Source organism: Talpa europaea (assembly GCF_964194135.1).
Source record: "Talpa europaea genome assembly, chromosome: 9".
Lineage (NCBI taxonomy): Eukaryota > Metazoa > Chordata > Mammalia > Eulipotyphla > Talpidae > Talpa > Talpa europaea.
Window position 1 is genome coordinate 13,467,608 of NC_140076.1, and position 24,668 is coordinate 13,492,275.

Genomic DNA, 24,668 nt, shown 5'->3' on the forward strand with positions numbered 1-24,668 from the left:
GCAACGAAGATTCAAACTCTCATCCGCAGTCATTCTGCAAAGGGCCCGTCTCCATAGGGACTGATGTGACATTGACTGGGGTGGGTACTTAGGAGATGATTTTCTTCTTCTCCTTGGGCCTCAGAGGAGGTTGAAGGGGCCCAGACTCTGGCTGAGTGGACTGATCAAAGGGTCCTGACCGCGGGGAGAGGTTGGCTGGCTCTGGCCATACACACCCACAGACTGAGGTCCACAGCAGGAAAGCCAGGTGCTGAGGGAGCCTCCAGGGGGCTTACCTTCAGGATGCAGTAGACCGTGACATCCGGGGAGCTATGTTTAGGTTTCCTTTCCCGTGTCGTAATAGTTTCTATCAGCCCCGCGTCTTTGGTAAAGTTTGTTTGAAAAAACCTCCAAGTTTGAACTATACTTTGGGGGATGAGGGGATGGCTGTGCCCATCAGTTGCTGCAACTGCAGGAAACATTTCCCAATTCCTTTGTCAGCTGCTTCCTGGTAGTTTCAGCCAATGGGAGGCCCTGGGGAAGGACTGGGGGTGGAGGAGCAATCAAGGTGCTTCTAGAGAAGTTTTGAACAGCAACCTGGTAGTGGATGGAGAGCTTCCTCCCCGCGGTGGTGTATCTCTGGGCTGCTTTCTAGTACCTTTCAGCTCCTCTGACATTTGAGCAACCAACTTCTTTGTACTAACGTCCCTTGATTTGAAGGATTCGAGAGGTTTCTGTGCTCCTGAATGGACTATGATGGATGTGGGTGTCTTTGATGGCTTTAGGAACTAGGGATTATGGGGAGATCACAGTTCTAAAATGTCAGCAAGGGCCCCATGGGGGAGGTGCAGTCAGACAGGTTGTCTGTCTACAACCTGTGAGACCTACGGAGCATGACGCCTTCCTTGGGGACTCTTGAGAAGCACCTAGAACTTGAAGGAGGAACTAAACTCCCTATCATTAGGAGGGACTAAGGTTACATAGGAACAAATGGGAAGGGAGACACCTGGATTGTTAAAGAACTTCATTTTTTTTTTTTTTTTAAGATTTATTTATTTATTTATACAAGCACTGGGTACAGTCAGAAGCTCAGGAGGGTGAGCGAATTCACCAGAGCCAGAGCGGGGAGCAGAACAGGCAGACTGGGGCCTCCCCGGTGGCGCAGTGGTTGAGCGCTGGGTTGCGAAGCTGCCAGCAGCCTCTGCAGCGCCGGTTCGATCCCCGGCTGCTCCCCGGCCACCGGAGGAGGGTCCCACATGGCGCGCAGACCTCTCCTGCCGCACGCTGCTCCCCTCAGCAGTGTACCTCGGTCCTTCTGCCTGCTCTGCTCCCCGCTCTGGCTCTGGTGAATTCTCTCACCCTCCCGCGCTTCTGACTGTACCCAGTGCATGTATAAACAAAACAAACAAATGAATGAATAAATAAGTAAAACATGCCTCTAAAAAAAAAAAAAATTAAAAAAAAAAAAAAGAACAGGCAGACTGATGAAATACACTGCTGAGGGGAGCAGCGGGCACTGCAGGAGAGGTCTGCGCGCCATGTGGGACCCTCGCCCGGCGGCTGGGGATCGAACTGGCGCTGCAGAGGCTGTGGGCAGCTTCACAGCCCAGCGCTCAACCACTGTGCCACCAGGGGAGGCCCTAAAGAACTTCATTTCTAATAGTAAAAACAACCACAATCAAAAACAGCCTCCATGTCCAATGATAGGGGTTTGGTTAAATGAGTAATAGCAGGGCACCCAATGCCAAGGGGATGCAGTTTTCCTTTGAAGAATGCTGGGGGAGAAATGTTTGGTGTCTGTGAAGAGTCACCATATTTCAGCCAATGAAAAGAAGTGTGGCATAAACTGGTTCAAAGACCTATGTTCCCATGTAAAGAAAAAGGTAGAAATGGAATTATCCTGAGTGGTAATAGGATTACTGGTGGTTTTTATTTTCTTTCTTTTACTCACCTGCATTTTCTAAAGTCTTTGCAGAAAAGGCTTCCTTCTACACTCAGGAAAAGCAAGGTTACTGGGCACAACAAGGAGCAGTGGAGACATGCCTCTGTCTGGTGTCCCCTCCTTTGTGGATGCTATTTCCCCTGCCTGCGCCAAACTCCCTCCCCAGAGTCACTCATGACAACACCAGGCACAACTGTCTCACCTTAAAAGCCCTCCTAGGGCTCTGGGCCATGGCGCAGTTGGCATTGCTCATTATCACTCTTCAGCCATGTCCACGTGTAAGAGTGGAAGGGAGGGACCAGGGCCGGGGGGACAAGAGACACCAGCACCGTCTTCACTATCCGACAGGCTGGTGCTGGAGGCGGGTGGGGCCCCTTTTTGTGTGATCACTAAACAGGAAAGGCAGTGGGGGGCGAGGGGACACACTTCTTTTGATGAAAGGCGCTCCTCCCTGGCGTGGCTGTGGCGGCTGGGCTGCTCCTGTTGACAAGAGATGGGACCACCGGTGGCTATTTCCTGGACAACCTCATCCTCTCTAAAATCCTGTGCTCTCTAAAATCCAGTGAGACGTGTGTCTCTCTGTCCCCTCCACATGGCTGAAGAGGGAACAGCCGTGAGCATGGATGTGTGGAGCTGACCCTCACAGAGACACTTCCCCCTGTGGGTTCTCTGGTTCCCACTGCCCGGAAAATGCATTTATTTTCTCTCTGATAGATTTTTTCCAATACACTGTATGTTATCTTGCCTCTGTCTGTATGAACTCTACCCAATACCCCTAACATCCTTCCCACCCCTCTTTCGGATCTAATTCCTGGTCATTTATTCTGCAGATCTCGCCTCAAATTCACTATCTCCTAGAAGCCCTGCTTATGTGCGTTGCTCTCCTGGCTGAATTAGGGGCCCCAGCTCTGTGCTGTCCAGTCCCTTGTACTACCCGACCCCCCCATCCTCCTGCCCACAGTGTGTGTCACACCATGTTGCTCCCACTGTTGCCAGCATGGGGACAGGCCTGTAGCTTGCTTGTCTTGACATCTTGGCATCCAGCATGAGCTGGCTCGGAGCAGGTCCTGGCAATATTTGCTGAGTGAGCACGTGTGCTGGGTGGGGCTGGCCAGGGCATCACTACTGGTGGTGGAACTTCCCCGATGGAGCTGAGAAAAAGCATGTCCTGAAGTGACAATGCTCTGAAATGTGACCTGCTCCCATCCCTTCTCTCAGTGCAAGGTTGCCAGCCCTGTGCTGCAGAAACAAGAACATCCAGAGGCAGTGGGGTGTGCTTGGGGGCCGGGAGTCATGTTGAGCTGCCTCTGTGATTGGTGACTCAGCGGTGAGAGAGGTGAGAGACCGAAGGGGGTCCCTGAGCATTCATGCATGAGAAGAGAAAGGGAGGAGGCTCCGGCAACCCAACCGAGCCTCTTCTTACAGAGTCTGATCAACCGAGCCTCTTCTTACAGAGTCTGAGAATCAGACTCCCGTTGGAGTCTATCAGGCGCCAAGCCTGGGCTGTAGGGATCGGGAATAACGACTCAATGCCCTAGGCTGGGAGCTGGTCTGCTCCAGCCCTGCCGCTGACTCCAGGTGACTGAGAATATGTCTTGGCCCCTCTCAGACCCCACTTTATCTGTGAATGAAAGCAGGTCTAGAAGGCTTAAGGGGCCTTGGACCTCTTGGGCCCTTGGTCCTATGTCACTTTGGGTTGAACCTCCAGAAGTCCTGCCAGGGCTACTCACGGGGACTTGCACAGACTCAGCTCAGCTCTGCTTGTAATTTCAGCTCTCACTCAGGATGATCTGCTCCTGGAGCAGGCAGCAGGTAGGTGCATGCTTCGAGGACCATGCTTCTTCATAGAAACATCGGGGAGACCCTGTGTCTCATACCAGGATTGGGGGGCAGTTTCACCTGTCCCTGGGAGCCAGGTAGTGAACGGAATCTGGGTTTTGGGCAGAAGGACTCTGGTTCGAATCCTGGCTCTGCTGCTTCCCTCAACGTGTAAGTCACTCAGTGTTGCCCTCAGTCTTCTCATCCACAAAAGGGAAATAACAGTCCTTCTCAGTGTTGCTGGGGCCAACAAGCTGATGTCTGTGGACACTGCTGAGGCGGAAATATCATGCAGTGAGTCACCTCTCCTATGAAATGAGGACCCAAGACTAAGTCAAGTCCCTTAAAAACCTTTGCAAAAACCCAGACTTGGGCCATGTAGGCATGGGGATGGAGGGAGGGGCAATGAGGACAAAGATCCATGAGCCCCTGGACGTTTGCGTTGGGAGTAATTTTTGAAGCCAAATTTCAGATCAGACCTCATGGTTGGGCTGGAGTTATTTAGGAGGGGAATTCCGCGAGAGGGCCTGGAGCATGGAGAAGGGAGTAGGGTGGGGTCAGAGCCTGCTGGAATCTGCCTTCGAAGATGTTCATTTAGTGCCCAGAGAAGCTGAGGCTTAGAGTGGGTACAAACCATGCAAAGAAATGATGGGACTCACCTGGCTAGAGCCACCTTGAGGGGGGCTTTCCTTCACTGCTGATGTTTTTTTCCCACCAGGACAGGCACCAAGATATCCCTACCTTGGGACCCCTCCAAGATATCAAGATATCTTGATACCCCTCCAAGGCACCAAGATATCCCTTCCAAGATATCCCTACCTTGGGACCCCTCCCCAGCCCTCACCCTTCTCCTGACCCAATTAAAGAGGCAGTGGGTGTGTGTGTGTGGGGAATACCAGGAAATGTATAAAAAGCTGTCAAGCCTCCATTTTCCTGTATCATCACATGCTGGCGGAGGGGCGGGGTGGGGTGGCTTCCCTGGGCTGGGTTGGATCCTGGCATGGAGCAATAGCCTTGAGTAATTGACTCATGGAATTGACTCACTGATTTAGTTACTTAGTATAGATGTAACTGCTGATTTATTGTTTTTTAACACCAAACATTCATCCCTTTAGCCCCATTTTATGCACACAGGCATGAGGTCAAAGATGATGTCAGCAGGTAGCCGCTGATCAAGGGCTAGATCGTATATCAAGAAGTCACACCATTGTTGTTTTGTTCCCTACTTCTGCCTCCTTGATCATTTTCCCTCACTGAGGAGCACCAACCACAGAGCAGATGCTGGGTGGAGGGAGGAGAGTCATCTACATGGGACAGGAAGTTGGGATCTAGGATGGTGTCACCTAATGCAAGATGCTTAGACACATTACAGGTTTCCCCGCTAGCCAAAAGTGTGTTCCTATGAAACCTTTGTAAGCTGGAAGTGGAAAGAAGCAATTATCATTAACTTTCGCAGAGAGAAGGATTCCTGTATATGTAAATCAGCCCCAACCAGTTTATACATCAGTTTACTCATTCATTCCTTTGTCCATTTACTCAATACCAAGCTGCCATCCTATGCCAGGTGCTGGTGCCAAGAGGAAATCAGTCCTTCTTCTAAAGAAGTGCTCAGGGTGTAACCCTCCCTTCCTAGCTGTCCTGAGCTTTGTAAGAACACGGGCCACCGCCGCCCTGCCATCCCACCACGTTCCAGAAGGTGGTGGCAAACAGGCCAAGAGAAACTCAGAAGGTGACCTGGCAGGGGAGGGCAGCAGGGCCAGGGAGTTCTGCCCTGTATTCTGGAAAGGTCCTACTGCTCTGCCATTCCAGGGGGCAGATACCCAAACCTGACCACAGGCTGTGAGAATCACAGTCTCTTTGTGATATTTGGTGGCAAGTATTAGAAGACCCTGGCAGATGGCTTAGGTGCTCACTTAAACGTAGGTAGCAGGGAAGCTGTAGAGGTCAGGGCTGCTGCTGTGCCTCGGAATGGACTGGAACCAGGACTTTTCTCATCTTGGTGCCTCACTTGGTGGCCCGGTTCTTGTCTCCTCGGCACACTGGCTTTCTCATTACCCTGAGTGGGAACTGTTGCAGGCCTCGCTGACCAGCAAGGTTTTGGAATTCCAGGCAAAGGGACTTACTAGATCAGCTCAGCTTGACTCCTGAGTCTGCCCTGACATCAGCAGATGGTGAACAATTTACAAGCACAGGGCAGGGCACTTACCGGTTGGTCCTGGGAGAACGGCTGGAAGCTGGAGGACCCTCCCCAGTGGAGACGCAAGGGGACGTGTTTAGGTTTGCAGGGTGTTTTAGAGAAAAACCAGACTTTCCTTCACTCTCTCCTTATTACACTCACAACACTCCTGACACCAGACATGAGGGTTTCTCCCCCACATTAGGCAATTCTGCAAGCCCCTTGGGATAACTGGAGTTGGTAACTACCTACATATAACTGGGGTTGGTATCAGGTCTCTCAGGTTAGGGCCCCAAGGCAGTGCCCCCCAACCCCGCTGCCCCCACTTCACATGCCAGTTGGAAGCCCAGCTTGTTACTTGTGTTTCTGACCCACCAGCTACAGATCCAAGGTCCCCAGGACCCCCTCCTTGGGTTGGACTCATTTGCTAGAGCAGCTCACAGAGCTGAGGGCCACACTAACATTTACCAGCTGGTTAAAGGACACAGTAAGGGGTGCAGAGGAACCGCCAGGAGGGGAGATGCAGAGGGCGAGGCCGAGAGGGTCCCGAGCTCGGAGCTTCTGCCCTGTGGAGTTGGGTGTGTCACTCTTTCGGGGTGGTGGTGTTTGCCAACCTGGAAGCTCTGACTCTCTTGGAATTTTATAGAGGAGGTCTTCCCATAGGGGCCTGATCAATTAACAACTGTTTTCAGCCCTTTTTCCTTCTTGAGGAGAAGGGCTGACGATTCTGAACTCTTAATGATGCCTTGGTTTTACCCGGTGACCAGCCCCACCCAGGAGCCCACCTGGAATCAATTGCCTCGTTAGGACAAAAGGTGCCGCTACCACCTGTTACAAGGGTTTCAGGAGCCCTGTGTCAGGAAGCGGTCAAAGGCCGAATATGAGGTGCTTCTAGTGCTCTTATCACTTAGGAAATTACCAGCGTTTCAGGAGCTTTGGGCCAGGGATCAGGGCCCAACATACATTTTGTATTATCTCAAACAGAGCCAGCCATGGGGGATGTTCTGTACTTTCCACCGATTATCGTAATGGGGGGGCTGTCGGGGTGGTGGCTTCACTGTGCAGGTACGTGGGTGTCCCGTCCCTCTGGCGCCCCCCCCCCCTTCTCCTGCACCCACATGGATTCAAACAGAAGGTACTTGCCTCACTATGGGAGGGAGTGGCTCCCTACTCCTGATAGGAGTTGGTGGATAAAAGCCCTTGCTCTACCCCTGACAGGGGAGGAAATATGGGGCATCTGAGACTGAGCTCCCAAAGCGCCTCTGGGAGTGGGGAGACTGAGCCCCAAAGACCCAAAGGAGCAACCTGTTAGACTAAGCGCCTGAACTAGCTGCCTTCCTGTGTCATTCCCTGCTCTCCTGTTGGTATTTTCCTGTGCTTTCTGGAGCCAGTGCGCCCCTTTATACCCTCAAATGTCTCTGGTTATGCTGCTGGGGCCCAAGCCAAGACCCTTGTAGTGCTAATAGCCAGATTTCTCAAATGATTGGCAAAGAGTCTTTGAAAAACAAGAGCACACACTTTCCCATTCAATTCTGCCTTTTTCTCTAAAAATAGCTTTATTTAAAAACAGTTTAGAGTAGTACTAACAAACATTAGGAAATTAGTTAAATAGGATATAAACAATGAACACAATTAGAAATAAATACCAACATCTAGAACAATATATCACCTACTCAGTATTCTGAAAGAAATATAAAGTGGCTTGAGCCCGAGGCATCACCCACTCTTCACCTGATGTCCTTCAAGAGAGACTTGGGAGTTCAGATCACAGTTCCCAGTCTCTGGGTTCTGTTGATGTTGGTCTGGGTGCTTTCTTGAGCACCCAGTATTCCCCAACCCCATAATTCTGGTTTGTGGTTCTTTGTGCTCAACGACGTAGTCTGATTTTAGGGAAACCCTGCAGAAATGCATGTGTGTTCCAGCAAAGGTATTGTTGACATGGCCATGGGGATAGCGGTCAGCCCAGCTGACCAGAGACCAAAGATCTCCCTGGTAGGGAAATACACAGTAAGCCAACATTTTAGCTCCTTTGAGACAAAACACATGTACAATTTAAAAAGTGGTCTGCTAACCTCTTCTGTGGCGGTGGGCACCTGAAACACACCTCATGGGGAAGGCCACTGGAATAAGTCAGGGGACAAGGAGGTTGCTCTGGTTGAGGTGGGGGAATCCTGTAACCCATGGTCTCCTGCTCCCACTGAGACTTCGGAACCCAAAGCCTTTTGGCATCACGGTTTAAGAACCTCTGGATGAGATTCCCTTGGGAGCTTTTCCAGATCTTTCATTGACTACTATACTCTCAGGCTGACTTTAAAACCACAGGCCTGGGTGCAAAGAAAAGGGAACCCTGTTTCACCATCGTGGGGAATGTTAACTGGTGCAAGGATTGTGGAGAGCAATCTGGAATAGCTTAGAAAACGAAAAATGGAAATACTGTAGGACGTGGAAATCCCACTCTGAGGCATCCATCCACAGAATATGAAGCCATAGACACAAAACCCCAAACATTCCACAATGTTCACAATGGCAACATTTACAGTAGGTAGGACACGGAAGTGGCCTAAATGTCCACCGACAGATGATTGGATCAGGAAGATGTGGTCTATCCACACCACGGAGTACTCTATAGCCAGGATGAAATGCATCCATTTTCAACAAAAGGATTTGAGAGAATTATGTGCAGCAAAGTCAAAATGATAAAAACAAATACTGGATATCTATATTGTAAACAATTCAATAATGTAAAACCTCCTGAGGGCTCTGAGGGTGTGGGGGGAGGGAAAGGGATAAGAGGGACACAAGGGAGGGTGATGGGGAAAAATAACAAATGTGTGGTCGAATAAGTTACAAGTTACAGTATTTTCCATCTCTGACATCTGCCCCCAAACTCATATTCCAGCTTCAGGCATACTGAAAGCTCTTTTGGTACTTAAAGCATTCCCTATCTAATCAGATCCAGTTCTTTTCAAGTCATCCAGCCATGCATCCATCCAGCCATGCTTCCGTCCAACCATTATTAACTGAGCACCTTCTAATGACTAGGCACCAGGCCAGGCAGTATATAAGAAAAAACAAAATAAATAATACAGCCCTGTGGGTAACTGCCTCTATGAAGCTCCTTTCTTCACTCAGGAGAAGGGGAAGTCCTGGCAGGTTAAAGGGCAGCACCTGATCACAGAGTCAAGATTGTTCAGCTCCCCAGCCACAAACCTACACCAGTCTTGGTCGCTGTGAGTGAAAACTCAGCGACACCTGCTTGCACATATCCAGGTGGCTGCGGGTTAACAAAGCCCACCCTCCCCCCAGCTGCTGCCAGAGACACTGACTGCCCATCACTGGAAGGGAAAATGGGACCTTATAAGCACAGCAGTCCACCAGCAGGTCTGAATGCTAAAATGGTGCCCAGGCCCGGGTGCCCAGCTCCCTGCCGGATGCTGTCCTGTCCTCCACAAATCAGGACCCCCGCAAGGTGGGCCATTTGGTTCTTTGTTGGGAAAAAGGACAGGACGCTGGCTCCTGAGAGCTCAGTTGCCCAAGGAGGTGGGCGAGGGAGGAGGTAGAAGAGCCGCGGGGGAAGTGGAGAGACGAAAGCTTCCCGTCGCTGAGCCGTGGAGTCACGGGGGGGGGACACCCAGCAGCCTCCTTCTGGAGGGAGCGGCAACACGGCAGACATCATGCTGTACATGTGTCTCTCTTAGAATCCTAAAGCACCCCAGGTGGCGGCTGCAGATAGGGAAACTGAGGCACAGAGAAGGGAGGCAGCAGACCCAAGGCCACACAAGCAGTAAGCACAGAGCCGGGACGAGGACCCAGGCCTATCTGAGGTTAAAAACTGCAACTCCATGATTGGGATTTGAAGGCCAAGGCCCTTTCACTTCCCCTCTAACACCTTTGTTAAGGGCACGTTAAGGGCACTAAGGTTTACTGCCTGCCCGAGGGGGAAGATGAGGCGGCCGAGACTTGGGGTGGGGGGAGCTCCATGGGTGCAAGAAGAAAGGAGACTGGTGCACCTGTGTGTCCAAAGTTCCTTCTCCCCAAATTCCAGATGGCCCTAATGGTGTCACCCACTGATGTCCACCTCAGCCTGACCTCACCTGTTTCATGTTCCCTCCTGGCCTCTCCCCATGGGGACAGGGGGATGAGCTGCCCACTCACCTCTGACCTGGACCCAGCCTTTCCTCAACTCCTCCTGCAGCTCAGCCCAAAGTACGGGTCAGAGGACGCCGTGGCTTGTGATTGCCCAACCTGACCAACAGCTTTTTTTGGGGTTCAGTTCCCCAAAGGGCTTCCAAGACCCTCCACTGTCTCAGTGATGACACTCCCAGATGCACAAGTCTCATTGGAGTCTTGAGGTCCTTAGGAGGCTCAGCAGCACCAGACTTGGCAGGCCGTGGGGGTCAGCTCACCTGGCCACGTAATGTCCCAGTGTCCTACCTCTGACCTCAGTCCCCTGGAGGCTCTCAGCCTCCCAGCTGCCAGCACCCTTGTCCTCAGCTTCTGATTCCCTCCCGTCCTCCTCTTCCTCCTCCTCTTCATCCTCGGGGCTGCTGTCCATGAAGGTCAGTGTCTTAAGAGAAATGGGGAGCTCCTCAGGCAGCAGACTCAGTCTTAGTGAAAAGGAGTCTGGGTGGGCCCAGGAGGGGACGTCATCTTTCAAGGACTCTTCCTGGGAACCTGTGTCCTCAGAGAGTTTGTCCCCACCCAGCCCTGGGCCAGGCCCCTTCTTGGCCGTATAGCCTGAGGACCCAGCCTCGTCCCAGGAAGAGGAGCCCCCAGTGCTGGGCCAGCTTCTGTCCGAACAGTCCCAAGCAGGAGACTCTTTGACTTGGGCCAGAGGTGTCCCAGGCCCCGCTGGGATCTGGAGTTCCTGGCCCAGGAAGGGGGGTGGTTCAAGATAGGGCTGGATGCGGCCACTGTCATCCTCGTCCTCATCCTCACCCTCACCCTCGTCCCGGGCACTGCCGTCCGGCCCTGCCTGCACAGGGGCTGGGGCGCGCACCCTCGGGGCCAGCCTGACCCTTCTGGTCAGTTCCTTTGGGGAACAGAGGACCAAGTTATCTGGCCTCTCTGGGCCACAGGGCTGAAAGGTTGCCACGGAGTGTCTGTGTCCAGAGAAGTCCTGATTTGAGGGGTGGAGAGAAGAGAGAAGTCAGGGCCTCCTGAAGTATGAATGTCCGCATTTGGTTCCCCTGGAAACTGACTCTGAGTCAAGGATTTACATGTGAGCAGTTTCTTTGGGGAGTGACCCCAGGACACACCGGGATGGGAGTGGGCAAATGAGATGGGGGCAGGGAGCACCAATAAGAGGCTGTCATGGCAAGCTTGCCTAGGAGCTGAAGCCTGCTAGGGACCTGGGGAGCCAGTGCAGCCCACGGCTCGGAACAGGGGGGTATTTGTTCACCAGGTCCTGCCAGGGGTTGGGGAGGGATGGAAATGTGGGTGACAGGCTCACTCCCAGGCGCTCCTGCACCCTGCCACGCACAGCAGCGTGGACACTGGAGGCAGAGCAAGCCCCCAGGACACAGGGGCTGGCTGCTGGGAGCCCAACTGCATCTGTCCAGTAAATGGGAAGGTGGAGGGGCGGGGCAGGGTGCAGACACATCTAACAGAGGTCATCTTTCACTCGTGAGAGTTCCCTGCACATCTAGCGCCAGGAGCTTGATTCCCACGTGGCAGGGACACTCTAAATACATCCTCAAAGGTCCCCATGCCCACCAGCCCTCACCAGGGCTCAGCTTCCCTGGCCAGGCCCTTGTCTGAACAAATCTAAGCCATCTGACCTCTTCAGCCTTCCCCCTGGCCCAGCTGGCCCCTGGGTTCTAAGGGAGTGAAACAACAGACAAGGGGTGAAATTCTGGGGTCAGCCTGGACAAGACTTGCCGTGGTTAAACTGTGAACTCAGAAGTGATGGGGCACTTCTGTGACTTCCCCTTCTGCTGCTAGGCTCTCCTCTGTCCCTCTGGTTACCGCTGTTGAGTCCCAAGGCTGGGGGCTCTGCTCTTGGCAACTGACCAATCATTAGCAGAGATGAAGTTACTTAACTAAAAGGGACTTAAGTCAGGTTTTCCTCCCAGGCATACTTGGCTTTAGTTTAATGCCAAAGGAGTGAATTGCTAATGATAAAAATTTAGGCTCATAGATAGGGGACGTTTTGCAGTCTGGATCACCTTGATATTCCATGTGCAGTACCTCTAAATCTAGTCTCTCCACCTCTGCCACGCCTTCCCCCCAATTTGCATACCAGGGCCTGTGGCTTCTGTGTCTGCTGGAGCCAGGGGTTCCCTCTGACGCTTTTCTGGATCACACACCTTGTGGCAATGGCCAATGGCACTGGCAGCAGCAGCACCAGGAAAGCCCAGTTGGTTCCTGAGGAAGAAAAGATAGTAACAACCACAGAAGCCACATCAATGGCTCCGGCTATCAAGTGCATATATGCTGGGGATTCACATTGTCCAATTAAATCCTTAGACTAGGGCCTCTCTGGTGGTGGAAGGGGTAAAGTCTCGGCACTATGAGGCTATCTGCAGCCACTGCAGCAGGAGTTCAATCCCTGGCCAGGGAGGTGACCCACATGGCGCCGCAGACCTCTCCTGTCTCGCCCACTGCTCCCCCCAGTAGTGTATTTCAGTCAGTCTGCCTGTTCTGTTCCCCACTCTGTCTTTGGCGAATCCTCTCACCCTCTGTGACACTGGTCTATGCCCCAGTTCTTGTATACATAATTAAATAAAATAAATCTAAAAAAAAAAAAATCCTTAGAATAAACCCATCCTACAGATTGTGGAAACCAATGTTCAGAGAGGTTATGTCAGCTCCTCAAAGACACAGAGAATGTGGTGGATCTAGGGTTATAATTAAGGTGACTGTGTTTCTTGACTCATGTTCTTTTTTTTTTTAAAGATATATTTATACAAGCACTGGGTACAGTCAGAAGCGCGGGAGGGTGAGAGAATTCTCAGAGTCAGAGCGGGGAGCAGAGCAGGCAGAAGGACCGAAGTACACTGGTGAGGGGAGCAGCGGGCGGCAGGAAAGGTCTGCGCGCCATGTGGGACCCTCGCCCGGTGGCCGGGGATCGAACCGGTGCTACAGAGGCTGCGGGCAGCTTCACAGCCCAGTGCTCAACCGCTGCGCCACCAGGGGAGGCCCTTGACTCATGTTCTTAACCACCATATAATGAAGATCCCGAGGCCCAGGGAAAAGCCCTCGCTTCTCTACCATGTTGCACCCACCTGAGGCCTCCGTCGAGAAGCAGGTGGAGTTGGAGAACTGGCTGTATTTGGAGTCAGCATAGGTGTAGATGGTTCTGGCACTGAGGCAGTAGCTTTCATCAGTGGTCGGCTGGAGGGGGATCTGGACCGGCTGGCCATGGGGAGTGATCGGGAAGGGGGTCTGTTTGGAGAGAAGCAGAGGGAAGCCGACCTGCTATGGGGGTGGGCTTCACACAGCCAGGCGGGGGCGGGGATGGCAGACAGAATACACCTGTGATCCCCGCATCTTTTGTACTAAAGTCCAAGCATTAAAGGAACACTTTCCAACTGTAGGGTAAGTGAAAAAGCATCAGGCTTTTCTGCCCTCCCGCCATCAGGATAGATGATGGATCCTTGAGGTCCTGAATGCATGCCTGATGGCGGGCACCTGGAGTAGGGTGTGGGCATAGGTAGATGGGATTCACCTGGGCTGAGACTGGGCTTGTAAGGGCGGCGTCATGGGGAGGCCAGCAGAGAGAACCACGAGGAGAGTGGGGAGCAGAGAAACAGAGAACACAAGAGAACGCCGGAGAGCCCAGAAAGAGTGAAGACTTGCTGGGGGTTGGGAGGCCTGCCAGCCTCCCGGCCCGCCATGTACCTGGTAAATCCCAATAAAAGCCTGCAAAAGCCACTGAGGGCTCCAGGACTCTCTCTCTCCTTTGCCCGTCTACTTGGGTCATTGAGATCCTGTACTGTGCCCTTCTTGCCATTACACCAACACTCCTGGGTTTCTTTTCCACTGAGTCTCTTGGGCTCCAAGCACGAGTGTAAAGGCCAGGAATGGACACAGTGCAGGTTTTCTAATATCCAGCAGACCGGACAAAGGAGGCGTCAGGGTCCTCAGTGGTTTTTTCAGGTCTTTTATTGGGGTTCACCAGGCATATGGCAGGCAGGGGTGCTGGGGTGCTGCAGGGCTGGGGGGCCTGCCAGCCTCCCAGCCCCCAGCAGGTCTTCACTCTTATGGGCTCTCCGGCCTTCTCTCGGCTTCTGCTTCGGCTTCTTGGTTTCTCTTTTGGCTTCTGTTTGTTCTTGGCTTCTACTAGAGTCCCCGTGACGCCGCCCTTAAAAGCCCAGTCTCAGCCCAGGTGAATCCCATCTACCTATGCCCACACCCGACTCCAGGTGCCCGCCATCAGGCATGCATTCAGGACTGCAAGGATCCATCATCTATCCTGATGGCGGGAGGGCAGAAAAGCCTGACATTTTTTCTTTACCCTACAACGAGCTACACACTCTTTCAAAAGCGAAGCAAAAAAAAAAAAAAAAAAATCTCAACAAAATATTCCTACATTATACAGTGAAACAACATTCTAATGAATGAAATACAATCTATTAAAATTACATTCACCTGTTTCTTCTGACCTAAAGTGGAGCACTTGAAATGACACACATGGCTTGCACTGTATTTCTATGGGGGGCGCTGCTCTAGAATATTTGAAAGGTTCTGGAAGGCAGGGACCATGTGGCATGAGGTTCTGTAGCCCTGGGAGCCAGAGTTCACAGAGGTCAGGAGTGTGAGTGCTGGGGAAGTAGAGGAAGAAATGAGCAAGAACAGGGGTCAGTGGGCCACGGCCGGTGGCCCAGGCAGGGCCTGCTGTCTTGCTGGGTACAGTTTTCCAGGACACAGCTCTGCCCATTCATTTGCCAGTTGTCTAAGGCTCCTCTGGCATTACATCTGCAGAGTTAAGTTGCTGAGATGGACCACATGATCTGCAGAGCCAAAAATATTTACTAGCTGGCTCTTTACACAACAAGTTTGCCAATCCCTGCCACAAATACACACACATGCACACGCGCGTACACACACACACGTCTGAAATGGACATACACCAAGGATTGCTTTGTGGTCACTTCAGGGTACTTAGGGTTTTCTTCTGACAACTTACCTGTATTTTCTGGTTTAATTGTAATGAAGCTGGTGGCTTTGCCAGTAGGCCTCCTGAAGCCCATCATACAGATTTTAGCAGGGAAAAAAAAGATTTCATAATGAAAAAATATTAGGCAGAAACCTGCTGAGCTGTTAGCACTTGTAACACACATGGGCAGGATGCCCTGCACTTGGCCTCTTAGGTGGAGAAGGGCAGGGGTAGGCCACGGGTCAATCACAACTGTGTAGAGCCAGGGGATGACTGCCAGGAGGGAGGAATATGCTGGGAAGGCTTCCTGGAGGAGGTGTGCAAGGAGCAGGCTGGGAGGATGAGGAGCACTGAGGTCTGATGGGGCAGTGAAGGAGGGAACTCAGCCTGGGGGCAGGAAAGGGGCTTCTCACCTTGTTTTCACTCCCCTCTTTCCAGAAAGCCACCTCATATTTCAAGTCTGATGGAGGCATGCAGTGGGGCAGCTGGTATGTGGCATTGACGCTCAGGAACTCCTTTGTCCTAGTGACTACCAGGACAGGTGGGGCCGGCTCCACTGGCAGAAACAGAACAGGACCAGTCAGAACTTTCTGGGGGCCACCGAGGGTCCATTCCCCTACACCTCACCCAGCCCAGAGAACTCTCCTGGAAAGGAAAAAGCACACTAGGGTTGGCCAAACACCTGCTAAGCATCAAGAGTCCTGTGACCACTTTATTTAAACACAGCAGTGATCCTGGGAGGGAGATATCACTACTCTCATCTGTAGATGAATCTTGGAGAGGTGAAAGGACCAGGGCAAGTTCACAGGGAACCTGCTTTCACTCCTATCACCCCTTCCCCTGGTGGTGCTTTGCATATCACTGGCCTGTCAGAATCCTGCCCCCCGTATGAGTTTTCCATTGCTGCTGTAACACATTATAACAAATTTAGTGACTTAAAACAACACAAATTTGTTATCTCACAGTCTGTAGGTCAGAGTCCAGGTGGCCCCGACACGGCCTCTCTGGTCTTGAAAGGACAAAGCTGGCTGGCCTGGGCTCTTATCTGGAATTCCTCAGGAGAACTTGCTTCTTTCACTTGTTGGCTGAGTCCCACTCCTGGGACTGTGGGACTTGCGGGCTGTTAGCTGGGGGAGTGTCTCAGTACCTGCAGCACCTACATTTCCTATCACAGGGCCTCTACCTCCAAATCGGAAATCCTTCTTATTCTTCAAATCTCTGATTTTCCTTTCTTCTACATCTCTTCTGCCTCCAGCTGCATAGAGTTCTCTGCTTTTAAGGACTTGTAGTATTAATGTGGGCCACCCAAAACAATCTCATTATTTTAAGGTCTATGAACTTAGCTAAATTAAGGTTTTTTTGCCATGTGATTTTTTAAAGATTTATTTATTTATGCATACAAGAACTGGGGTGCAGACTAGAGGTGCAGGGGGTGAGAGGATTCACCAGAGACAGAGTGGCAAATCTACTGAATTACGCTGCTAAGGGGAGCAGTGGGCGAGACAGGAGAGGTCTGCTGAGCCATGTGGGTTGCGGGTTGCTCCCTGGCTGGCGGGGGTTGACCTTGTGCTGCAGTGGCTGGTGACAGCTTCACAGCGCTGTCTTTAACCGCTGCGCCACCAGGGAGGCCCTTGCCATGTAATATTAACATCTAACATAGTCACAGGTTCCAGGGATGACTAGGCATGAGTATCTCTCGGGGGGGGGGGGGCAACCTGCCTGTCATGGTCCTCTCTCCTATTCATGCCTCTCTGAAGTGCAAAATATATTCATTCCACCCCAAAGCTCCCCCAGATCTCATGTCATCCCATTACAGCATCAATTCAAATTCTCAGATTTATCATCTAAAGTATTCAAATCCGGTTGAGATGATTTTCTGGGTACAATCCATTTAGTACAACACCTGGGGCACAATTCCCATTCATTTGAGGACCAGTGAAACTAAAGAACAAATTATCTGCTTCCAACATAAAATGAGACAAGCATCAGATACAGTTACAGATATTCTGGTTCTAACAGGGAGCAATGAAAAGTAAAAAGGAGTCACTGATCCAAAGCAGTTTTGAAATCCAGCCAGGTCAACTCCATTAGGATTCTGGGAACATTCCTCCTTGGCTCCTAGCATCACTTTCCAGGCTCTTGGCTCCTTCCCTGAATCATTCTCCCTTTTTCATGAAAGGTAACACATATTTGCAGTTAAATAATTTAAACAGCCTGCTTCTTAAGCCAATAGATATTGGGGGTCTAACAGCTTTCAATGCATACTCTATATCCTTTTAGTTCAGCTGGCAGTGGTTCTACCCACACAAAGTTCTCAGGAACTTTATGGGTCTCTTGTGGATGTCATGGAAATAAACTCCCGCAGACAGAAGCCATGTCCACAAATCTTTTTGAGATAGATGCTAGCACAGCAGTGCCACTGAGCCAAGCTCCTGGACAGAGAGCCTTCTGCAGACTTACCATCAAAAAGGTATTCCAGGGACATAGATTCCACCCAGTGGGATCTGCCGATGGGAGAAGATGCCCGCACACGTGCCTTGACCTTGTTGAACAGGTCCAGTTTCTCCTCGCACATCAGAGAACATTCCAGTTCTTTTGTTCCTGTGCAGTTCTTCACTTTTCGCCACTGTTGAAATACTGGAGGGCTGAGGGAGGAGACAGGAGACCTTGAGCCGTGGACTCTGCCTCTAGAAACACGGGCACTTAGAGAACACAGTCGATTCAGTCCCTCGGTCTCCCCAGTCAGCTAGCCATCATCCGAGGAAGAAAGAATATTCTAGTTACAAGCTAAAGCTCTGGAGTCCTGGCTCTGTCCCTCCTAGTTCTGGGATTTTATGTTGATCATCGTCCTTAAGCCTCAGTCCCATCTCTTATGCCCTTCCCAGGACTGCTGTGGCTGCTACTGCTTGGACTAGTAACCACCTGCCACACGTTTATATACATCAATGCATTTATGGGCCACCTGCAATAAGCCAGGTACCATGCTGGGTGATGTGTTGCATGTCTAAGGGGAACTCACAGGTTCCTGACTCCAACCTCCTGAGCATACTGAGGGCCAAAGAAGAGACCTGCATGCTGGACATCATTCCTGAGGCTCAGCAGTGCAAGACAGTCCTGGTCCTGCCCTCAGGAATAGCACGCTGGTGGAAGGGGGATGAGAGACCATCATCACACCAAGCAGAGAAGATTTACCAGGAGCTGGTAAATGCCGTGATCGTAGGGTAATGTGGAAGTGCCTGCTTTCCAAAGGCAACTCAGGCACAGACCAGGAAGACAGTGTTGAAACCCAGGATGCAAGGATGAGGAGAAGCCAGTGAAGGAAAGGACCAGCAAAGGAAAGAACTAGACTTGGCCAGAAAAAACCAAGGCGGTCATTGTGGGCAAAGCCCAGTGCAAGGCTGGGGAGAGCGGTGGAGACTGGAGAAAGAGTGGGGAGGAGTAGGTCTGATAAGATTCTGGGTTTTGTGCCAGGAATGCGTTCTAGTGTTTTGTAGTGAGCAGTTAAAAGTGATAAACTGGGCTATTTAGTTGAGTCGACGTCTAAGCCAAGTGTTGAAGACGTGTCCTGGGTTTTCCCACTGCTAACAGTAAACTGAAAGAGGAGGGAGAAAGAAGGACTTGTTAAGCAGTAGGAAATCAGAACTTTTGAAGATTTAGAAAAGACTGTTACCTCAAGAGTCACTGAGTAGGGCCTCCCCGGTGGTGCAGCGGTTGAGCGCTGGGTTGCGAAGCTGCCCGCAGCCTCTGCAGCGCCAGTTCGATCCCTGGCTGCTCCCCGGCCACCGGAGGGTCCCGCATGGTGCGCAGACCTCTCCTGCCGCCCGCTGCTCCCCTCAGCAGTGTGCTTCGGTCCTTCTGCCTGCTCTGCTCCCCGCTCTGGCTCTGGTGAATTCTCTCACCCTCCCGTGCTTCTAACTGTACCCAGTGCTTGTATAAATAAATAAATAAATCTTTGAAAAAAAAAAAGTCACTGAGTAGAATAAGCTTTAACGGATTGAAACTGTTAGACATGTCAATGTTTGCGTTCATAATGATAATTTTAAAAAGCCTTGATCACCTTTGGGAGATGATAAGGAACCATTTATTTCCTTGAGAACTGGTAAAAAAAAATTGAGCATTTACTTTATCTTGCCTATTTGAATGGTACCACTGACTATGAAATAGTACGGGAGAGGAAACATCTCTTTATAAGGTTATTCCAACAGTATCACCATTTGGTAATCCTCAAAGGTGTGCAAAAATGTAAAGAGCAGGAGAGCACATGGGTCCAGAGGGTGCACTTTCGACTCTTTAACCAGTTTTACTCAGCCCCACTATCTGCGGCTGTGTGACTTGCAGCAAAATCCACTCCTGCCGCTTCTGCTTCCGCAGTGGGGTGGAGCCACTGACCCTTCCTACGTGAATACATTTGACATTGGCCCAGTGCCGATACACAGCAAACACACAGTGCATGATAAAGTTCTTCTGGAAGGTGCTGTCCTTCCTCAGACCTGGTCCCCACAACTCATCTGGGTGCTACAGACCAGGGTCATGATGGGACAGGAAGAGCACAGTCCTGGGGCCAGAGAGACTTGGGTGTTTTCTGGCTCCATCACTGGCTTTCTTGGGCCAGTCGCAGCACCTCTCCCAGCTGTTTCCTCATCTCCAAGCTGGAGAAAATGCAGTGACAGCCTGGTGATACTGGGAGGAAGAAGTGAGGTACAGCTGACCCAGGAATAATCGGGCCTTGAACTGTGAGGGGCCACCTTAGATGCCCTTTTTTTTTTTTTTTTTTTAAATAGAGTTGGCCTCCAAATCTAGGTTCTGCATTCACAGATTTGATGAAGCCCAGGCGTCGATTGGTTGAATCCTAAAGGAAAAGGAGGGCCATCACTCTAAGGGACTTGAGCATCCTTGGATTTGGGTATCTGAGGGGGATCATCAAAACAATTTCCTTATACTCAGATTTTTGATAGTGTGGGGGTTCAGTGACCCTAAGCTCCCACCTTGCTCCAGGATCAACTGTATCCAGGCAAGGCCTTAGCACCGGGCCACCTGGGGGTGGGGATTGAGTGCTCAGCTGTTCCTGTCCTTTCCTGCTTCCTTCTGCTCATCAATTCTAGAGCAATCCTCCTGACTGTCTGCTTTTATCATCCTACTCTCCTGCTAAAGAGCTTCAAGTGAGTCTCATCTATGTGCAAAGATGGCAAATCTGTTTCCATTTCTATTTTTATTTATTTTAAAAATTTTTTAAAAGATTTATTTATTTATGCAAACACTGGGTACAGTCAGAAGTGCGGGGAGGGTGAGAGAATTCACCAGAGCCAGAGCGGGGAGCAGAGCAGGCAGACTGACGAAGTACACTGCTGAGGGGAGCAGCGGGCGGCAGGAGAGGTCTGCGCGCCATGTGGGACCCTCCTCCGGTGGCCGGGGGGCAGCCGGGGATCGAACCAGCGCTGCAGAGGCTGCGGGCAGCTTCGCAACCCAGCGCTCAACCGCTGCGCCACCAGGGAGGCCCCGTTTCCATTTTTAGATTCCTCTGGATTTGGAGTGGCTGCCTGCTGAGTTGGGAAGGAAGCCAAGGCTCGAGGGAGGCTCCGTGGGGAAAAGGGCCACCTTCTAGTGAAGCCCAACACAGGTTCTGTTATTGTGGGAGGGACCACCAGTCTCTCATCCTGGCCCCCATCATGGAGACCTCACAGCTCCACTTGAGCCCTACTCTGGCTGTTCTCAACCACCCACCCCACCCCTGGCAGAAATGTGCAGTTTTCCATTCAGCATCATTCCCACCTCCAGACCTTTATCAAATACCCTCTCCAAGCACCTGCCACATGCGGCCGTGGGAGTCAGAGCAGCAGAGGGCAGACCACACCAAACGCAGCTATCTCAGGGAACACTCCCTGGCCCCTGCCCACCCCCTCGGGCTTCTGGCCCCATTAGCTGGGAGAGTCCTCTCTACCTCTTATAATTCACAAAATAGGTCACATCCTCAGGGTTGCCAGGTCCTGGGAGCCATGTCAGGTACATGTTGAAGTTCCGGGAGAAGAGCGTCACATTCTGGGGAGGGGCCAGACGGGGCTTCCCTGTGGGGGAGAAAGAGGTCATGAAGTCTAGAGCTCCCAGCTGGTCTGGCATGGGCCATTCGGAGCTGAAGTGTGGCATGTGGGGTTGAGTTTAAAGACACAGGAAATACCTGGGGTGGCAGAAGCATGGGGGGGGGCAGGGTGCAGGTTGTGAATGTGGGGGTCAGGTTTACAGTCATAGCCAAGCATCTACTGACTGCTTTGCAGCTCCTTCCCCTCCCCAGGACTTAGTGGCCCACCTGGAAGTTCCTGCTCATGCTGGTACCTGAAGTTCCAGTAGGACCTGCAGAACAATGGACCCGGTTCTCCTAGACTCTAAGAGGGAATGGCCCTGAGGGTCTCAGGGGGCAGGACCTCTGTCTTGTTGTCAGCCATGTCCCCAGAGCCTGCCTGCTGTGGTTCCCAGCACGCACAGTAAATACTTGTTGAGTGAATGAATATTGTGAGAACTGGGATTATTCTAAAGGCCTCCAACTGCTTCCAACCTTTCCCCTCAATCCATTCTTCATATAGCAGCAAAGGTTAAGGTGAAAATCAGGTCATGTGCATCTTGTAAAACCCTCTAATGGCTTCCTTTTCATTCAAGGTGAGATCCAAAGTCTCCCCCAACCCCCACAGGACTCTACCCAATCTGACCTCTCCCCCTGCTCCCTCCTCTCCAGCCACACTGGGCTTTTCGCTGTTCCTGGGGCACGCTGTGCATGCTCACACTCTAGGCCTTTTCATGCACAAGCTGGTCCCTCTGCCTAGATGTGCCTCCTGAATATCCATCTGGCTCACTCCTTCACTCCGTCACATCTCTGCTCAGATGGCATGGTCTCTCAGTGACGCTTTATTTGGCCCCTGCTTCCGTTCCTCGGCATTTCCTCATTCCCACTGTAACCCTCATTGTCTGAAATATGCAGATCCATGCCCTTCCCTTGCCTTCAGAATAAAGTCCATGCTCCTTATCGAGGTACACAAGGCCCTACCCGCCTTGGCCTGGTGGAGCCATCTTAACTTCTCCTAGTAGCTTCCCATGAGCTCACTAGGCTGCAGCCAGCTTCCTTCTCATTCTAGTTGGCAAACCATTACAATCTTTGAACTCAGGTGTCTAACTACTTGGTGTTCATCATCTCATCTTTTAAACTCTTGATTCAAATGTCACTTCCTCCAGGGAGTCTTCCCTGACCTCTCTAGGAAGTGGTGGTGATCTAACAATGGTGGTGGTGGTGGTACTAATGATAGCAGCTAGTGTGTCTTAGGTCCTAACTATGTCCCAGGAACTATGCCAAGCACTACGCCTGCATTTTATCATCTTCCCCAAAGTTCCTAGGAGCTAGGTACTAATTACAATCATCACATTATAGATGAGAAAATTGAGGACTTCTCAGCTAGTAAGCTGTAGAATCAGAATTCAAATCCAGGCCTCGTGTAACTCCTGTCTCAGCTTCGGACCACACTTCCTCTTTTAGGTTTGCACGGGGCCTGTTCAGCTTTATTCTTTCAACATCCATTTATTTCAGTGTGCCAGAGATTTCAGCATGGAACACAAGCCCATTCTTGTCCTTTAGGAGTTCATAGTCCCATGCTAATTTCATTTTGTAAAGTGTCACAGCGGCCACGATGGAATCTGTACAAGTTATAGAATGGCACAGGGAAAGAAGGCCAGTTCTACTAATGGCCCTTGACCCAGCTCCACACCCCTAACCTTTAAGACCCAAATGTGGGTGCATGCTTCTACCCTATCCTGTGTCCTCTCGCTGGAACTGGATTACCTGGTTGCTGATGCTGTTCACTGCTCCCAGTTTTTGGACTTTGTAGCAGGCGACCAACTGGAGGCCAAAGTCAATAAGCATTTGTGAGGTATCTTGAGGGCAGATAAGGCCTCAAAGCCTGAGGTTGACTACAGTGGATATATAGCAACTAGGGTAGCTACGCTCTACTGAGCCTTCAGAGGGGGCCAGACATCAGTTTGGCAGTAACCCAAATTTCACTCGGCCCTCAGGACAACCCCACTATGGGGTAGGTGTCATTCTTCATCTATGGAGGGGCACAGGCTCAGAGATGGCCAGATGGGAAATAATTTGACATTGTCAAGTCTGCGTGGGAACCAGGATTTGAACTTGAATCTGGCAGCACTTCACCTTCAATAATCACGCCAGTTTGTGTAGTGTCCATAAACTGTCCCTTGGGTGAAAGTATCAACGCAACAAGGTCTAGACAGGAAAACTATTGAATTTGACAGTGAAACCGGGGGACAAAAGATGCTCTATCCCCCTCCCCACTCAGGCCCACTGTCCCTCATCAACTGCAAAAATGGTCCCCGCTACAGTGTCAGGGGCCGGGACATCGCTGAGTTGACTTAAGTGGACAGAACCCTGCTCTAGCTGCCCACCCCAAGGCCAAAGCTGGCAGGCCTGTTTCAGCCTGTCTTCTCTCTTCTGCGTGTCTCACCTCTGCCTTCCTTCTTGGGAACTTCCCTTCACTGCTCTGAGCCTCAGTTTCCCCATGTGAAAAGGGAGAAAATAAGACTTGCCTCATAGGAGGGCTGGGTCTTCATGCTGAGATGGAATATTGAGGTACCCAGCACAAAAAGGTTGCTCAAGAAATTTTGCTTTTTATATTATTACTAGATTATGTCCCAGAGCCTCTCTAGCTCTTAAATCGTGAGTCTAAGTAAGACTAGGAAGATATCCTTGGGGTAATTTCCTGAGCTTCTCTCACAATTGGTTGGGGCTTATAACTGGATCTTAACCGGAGTTTTCAGCACCCTGCCAATGGATTTCTGGGGCTGAGGGGGGTTCTCAGGAAAAAAAAAAATCACTTGTTAGAAAGACAGCAGACAGAAGGCCAGGTGAGGACAGAGCTCCAGCCTTCCAGGCCGGACACCTCCCGAGGAGAGAACCGGAGCCCCGGGGCTTCGCCGACCTCCCCGCCTGGGAAGGGTCTAGCGCGGTCCGCGCACAGCGGGCAGAGCTTTTAGGACATCCCCAAAAAGCCCTTTATTAATCAATGCCCCTTCTTTGAAAACTGTCTCTCTCCCCCTGTGCTCGCGGCGCTGAGCTGGACTCAGGGAAGGGAATCAGCTTCCTCTCCTGAAGGAATTTAAAGCTCGGGTCTGTGTCGCGGAGAAAGGCTCCGGGGAACACGGGCGGGGCGCCCCGGGCCCCGCGGGGTGGCCGCGGGCCGGAGGGTGGACGCCCCGGAGGGTGGCCGCCCCGGCCGGAGCCCCCGCAGCCCGCCCCCGGCGCCTTACCTGAGGCGGACTGCAGCAGCCACAGCAGCAGCGGCGCCCACGGCCCGACCCCGGGCATGGCGGCGCGTCCGCGGCCGGCCCGGCGGGGCCCCCGCCCGCCGCGCGCGCCTCGGCCCCCCAGTCCCACCGCGGCCGGGTGACTCGGCCCGCAGCCAATGGGAGGCCGCGCCGCGGGCCCGCCCCTCGCGCCCGGGACTCCACCTGGGCTTTCCCCGAGAACGCCCCGAGAGAGGCGGCGCCCCGCCCCAAGAGCAAACTCGGGCAGCCCCGCGCCAGGCCCAGGTTGTGCTCCTCCCGCGGGGGGCGGGCGGGGTGTGGAAACAGTACGTCTGTGGGTTTTTTTTTTTCGGGGG

General features: G+C 51.9%; 1 protein-coding gene across 1 annotated transcript; it reads right to left on the bottom strand.

Moving 5' to 3' along the window:
• Nucleotides 1–10,317: 10,317 nt before the first annotated feature.
• On the bottom strand, nt 10,318–24,373 carry IFNLR1 (interferon lambda receptor 1; the record flags this gene model as incomplete). The annotated part of the gene is made up of 7 exons (XM_084244107.1): nt 10,318–11,034; nt 12,157–12,281; nt 13,142–13,301; nt 15,429–15,571; nt 17,476–17,660; nt 20,954–21,077; nt 24,316–24,373. The coding sequence occupies 7 exons, from the start codon at nt 24,371–24,373 to the stop codon at nt 10,318–10,320; spliced, it is 1,512 nt and encodes a 503-aa protein (XP_084100233.1).
• Between the last annotated feature and the right edge of the window lie 295 nt (nt 24,374–24,668).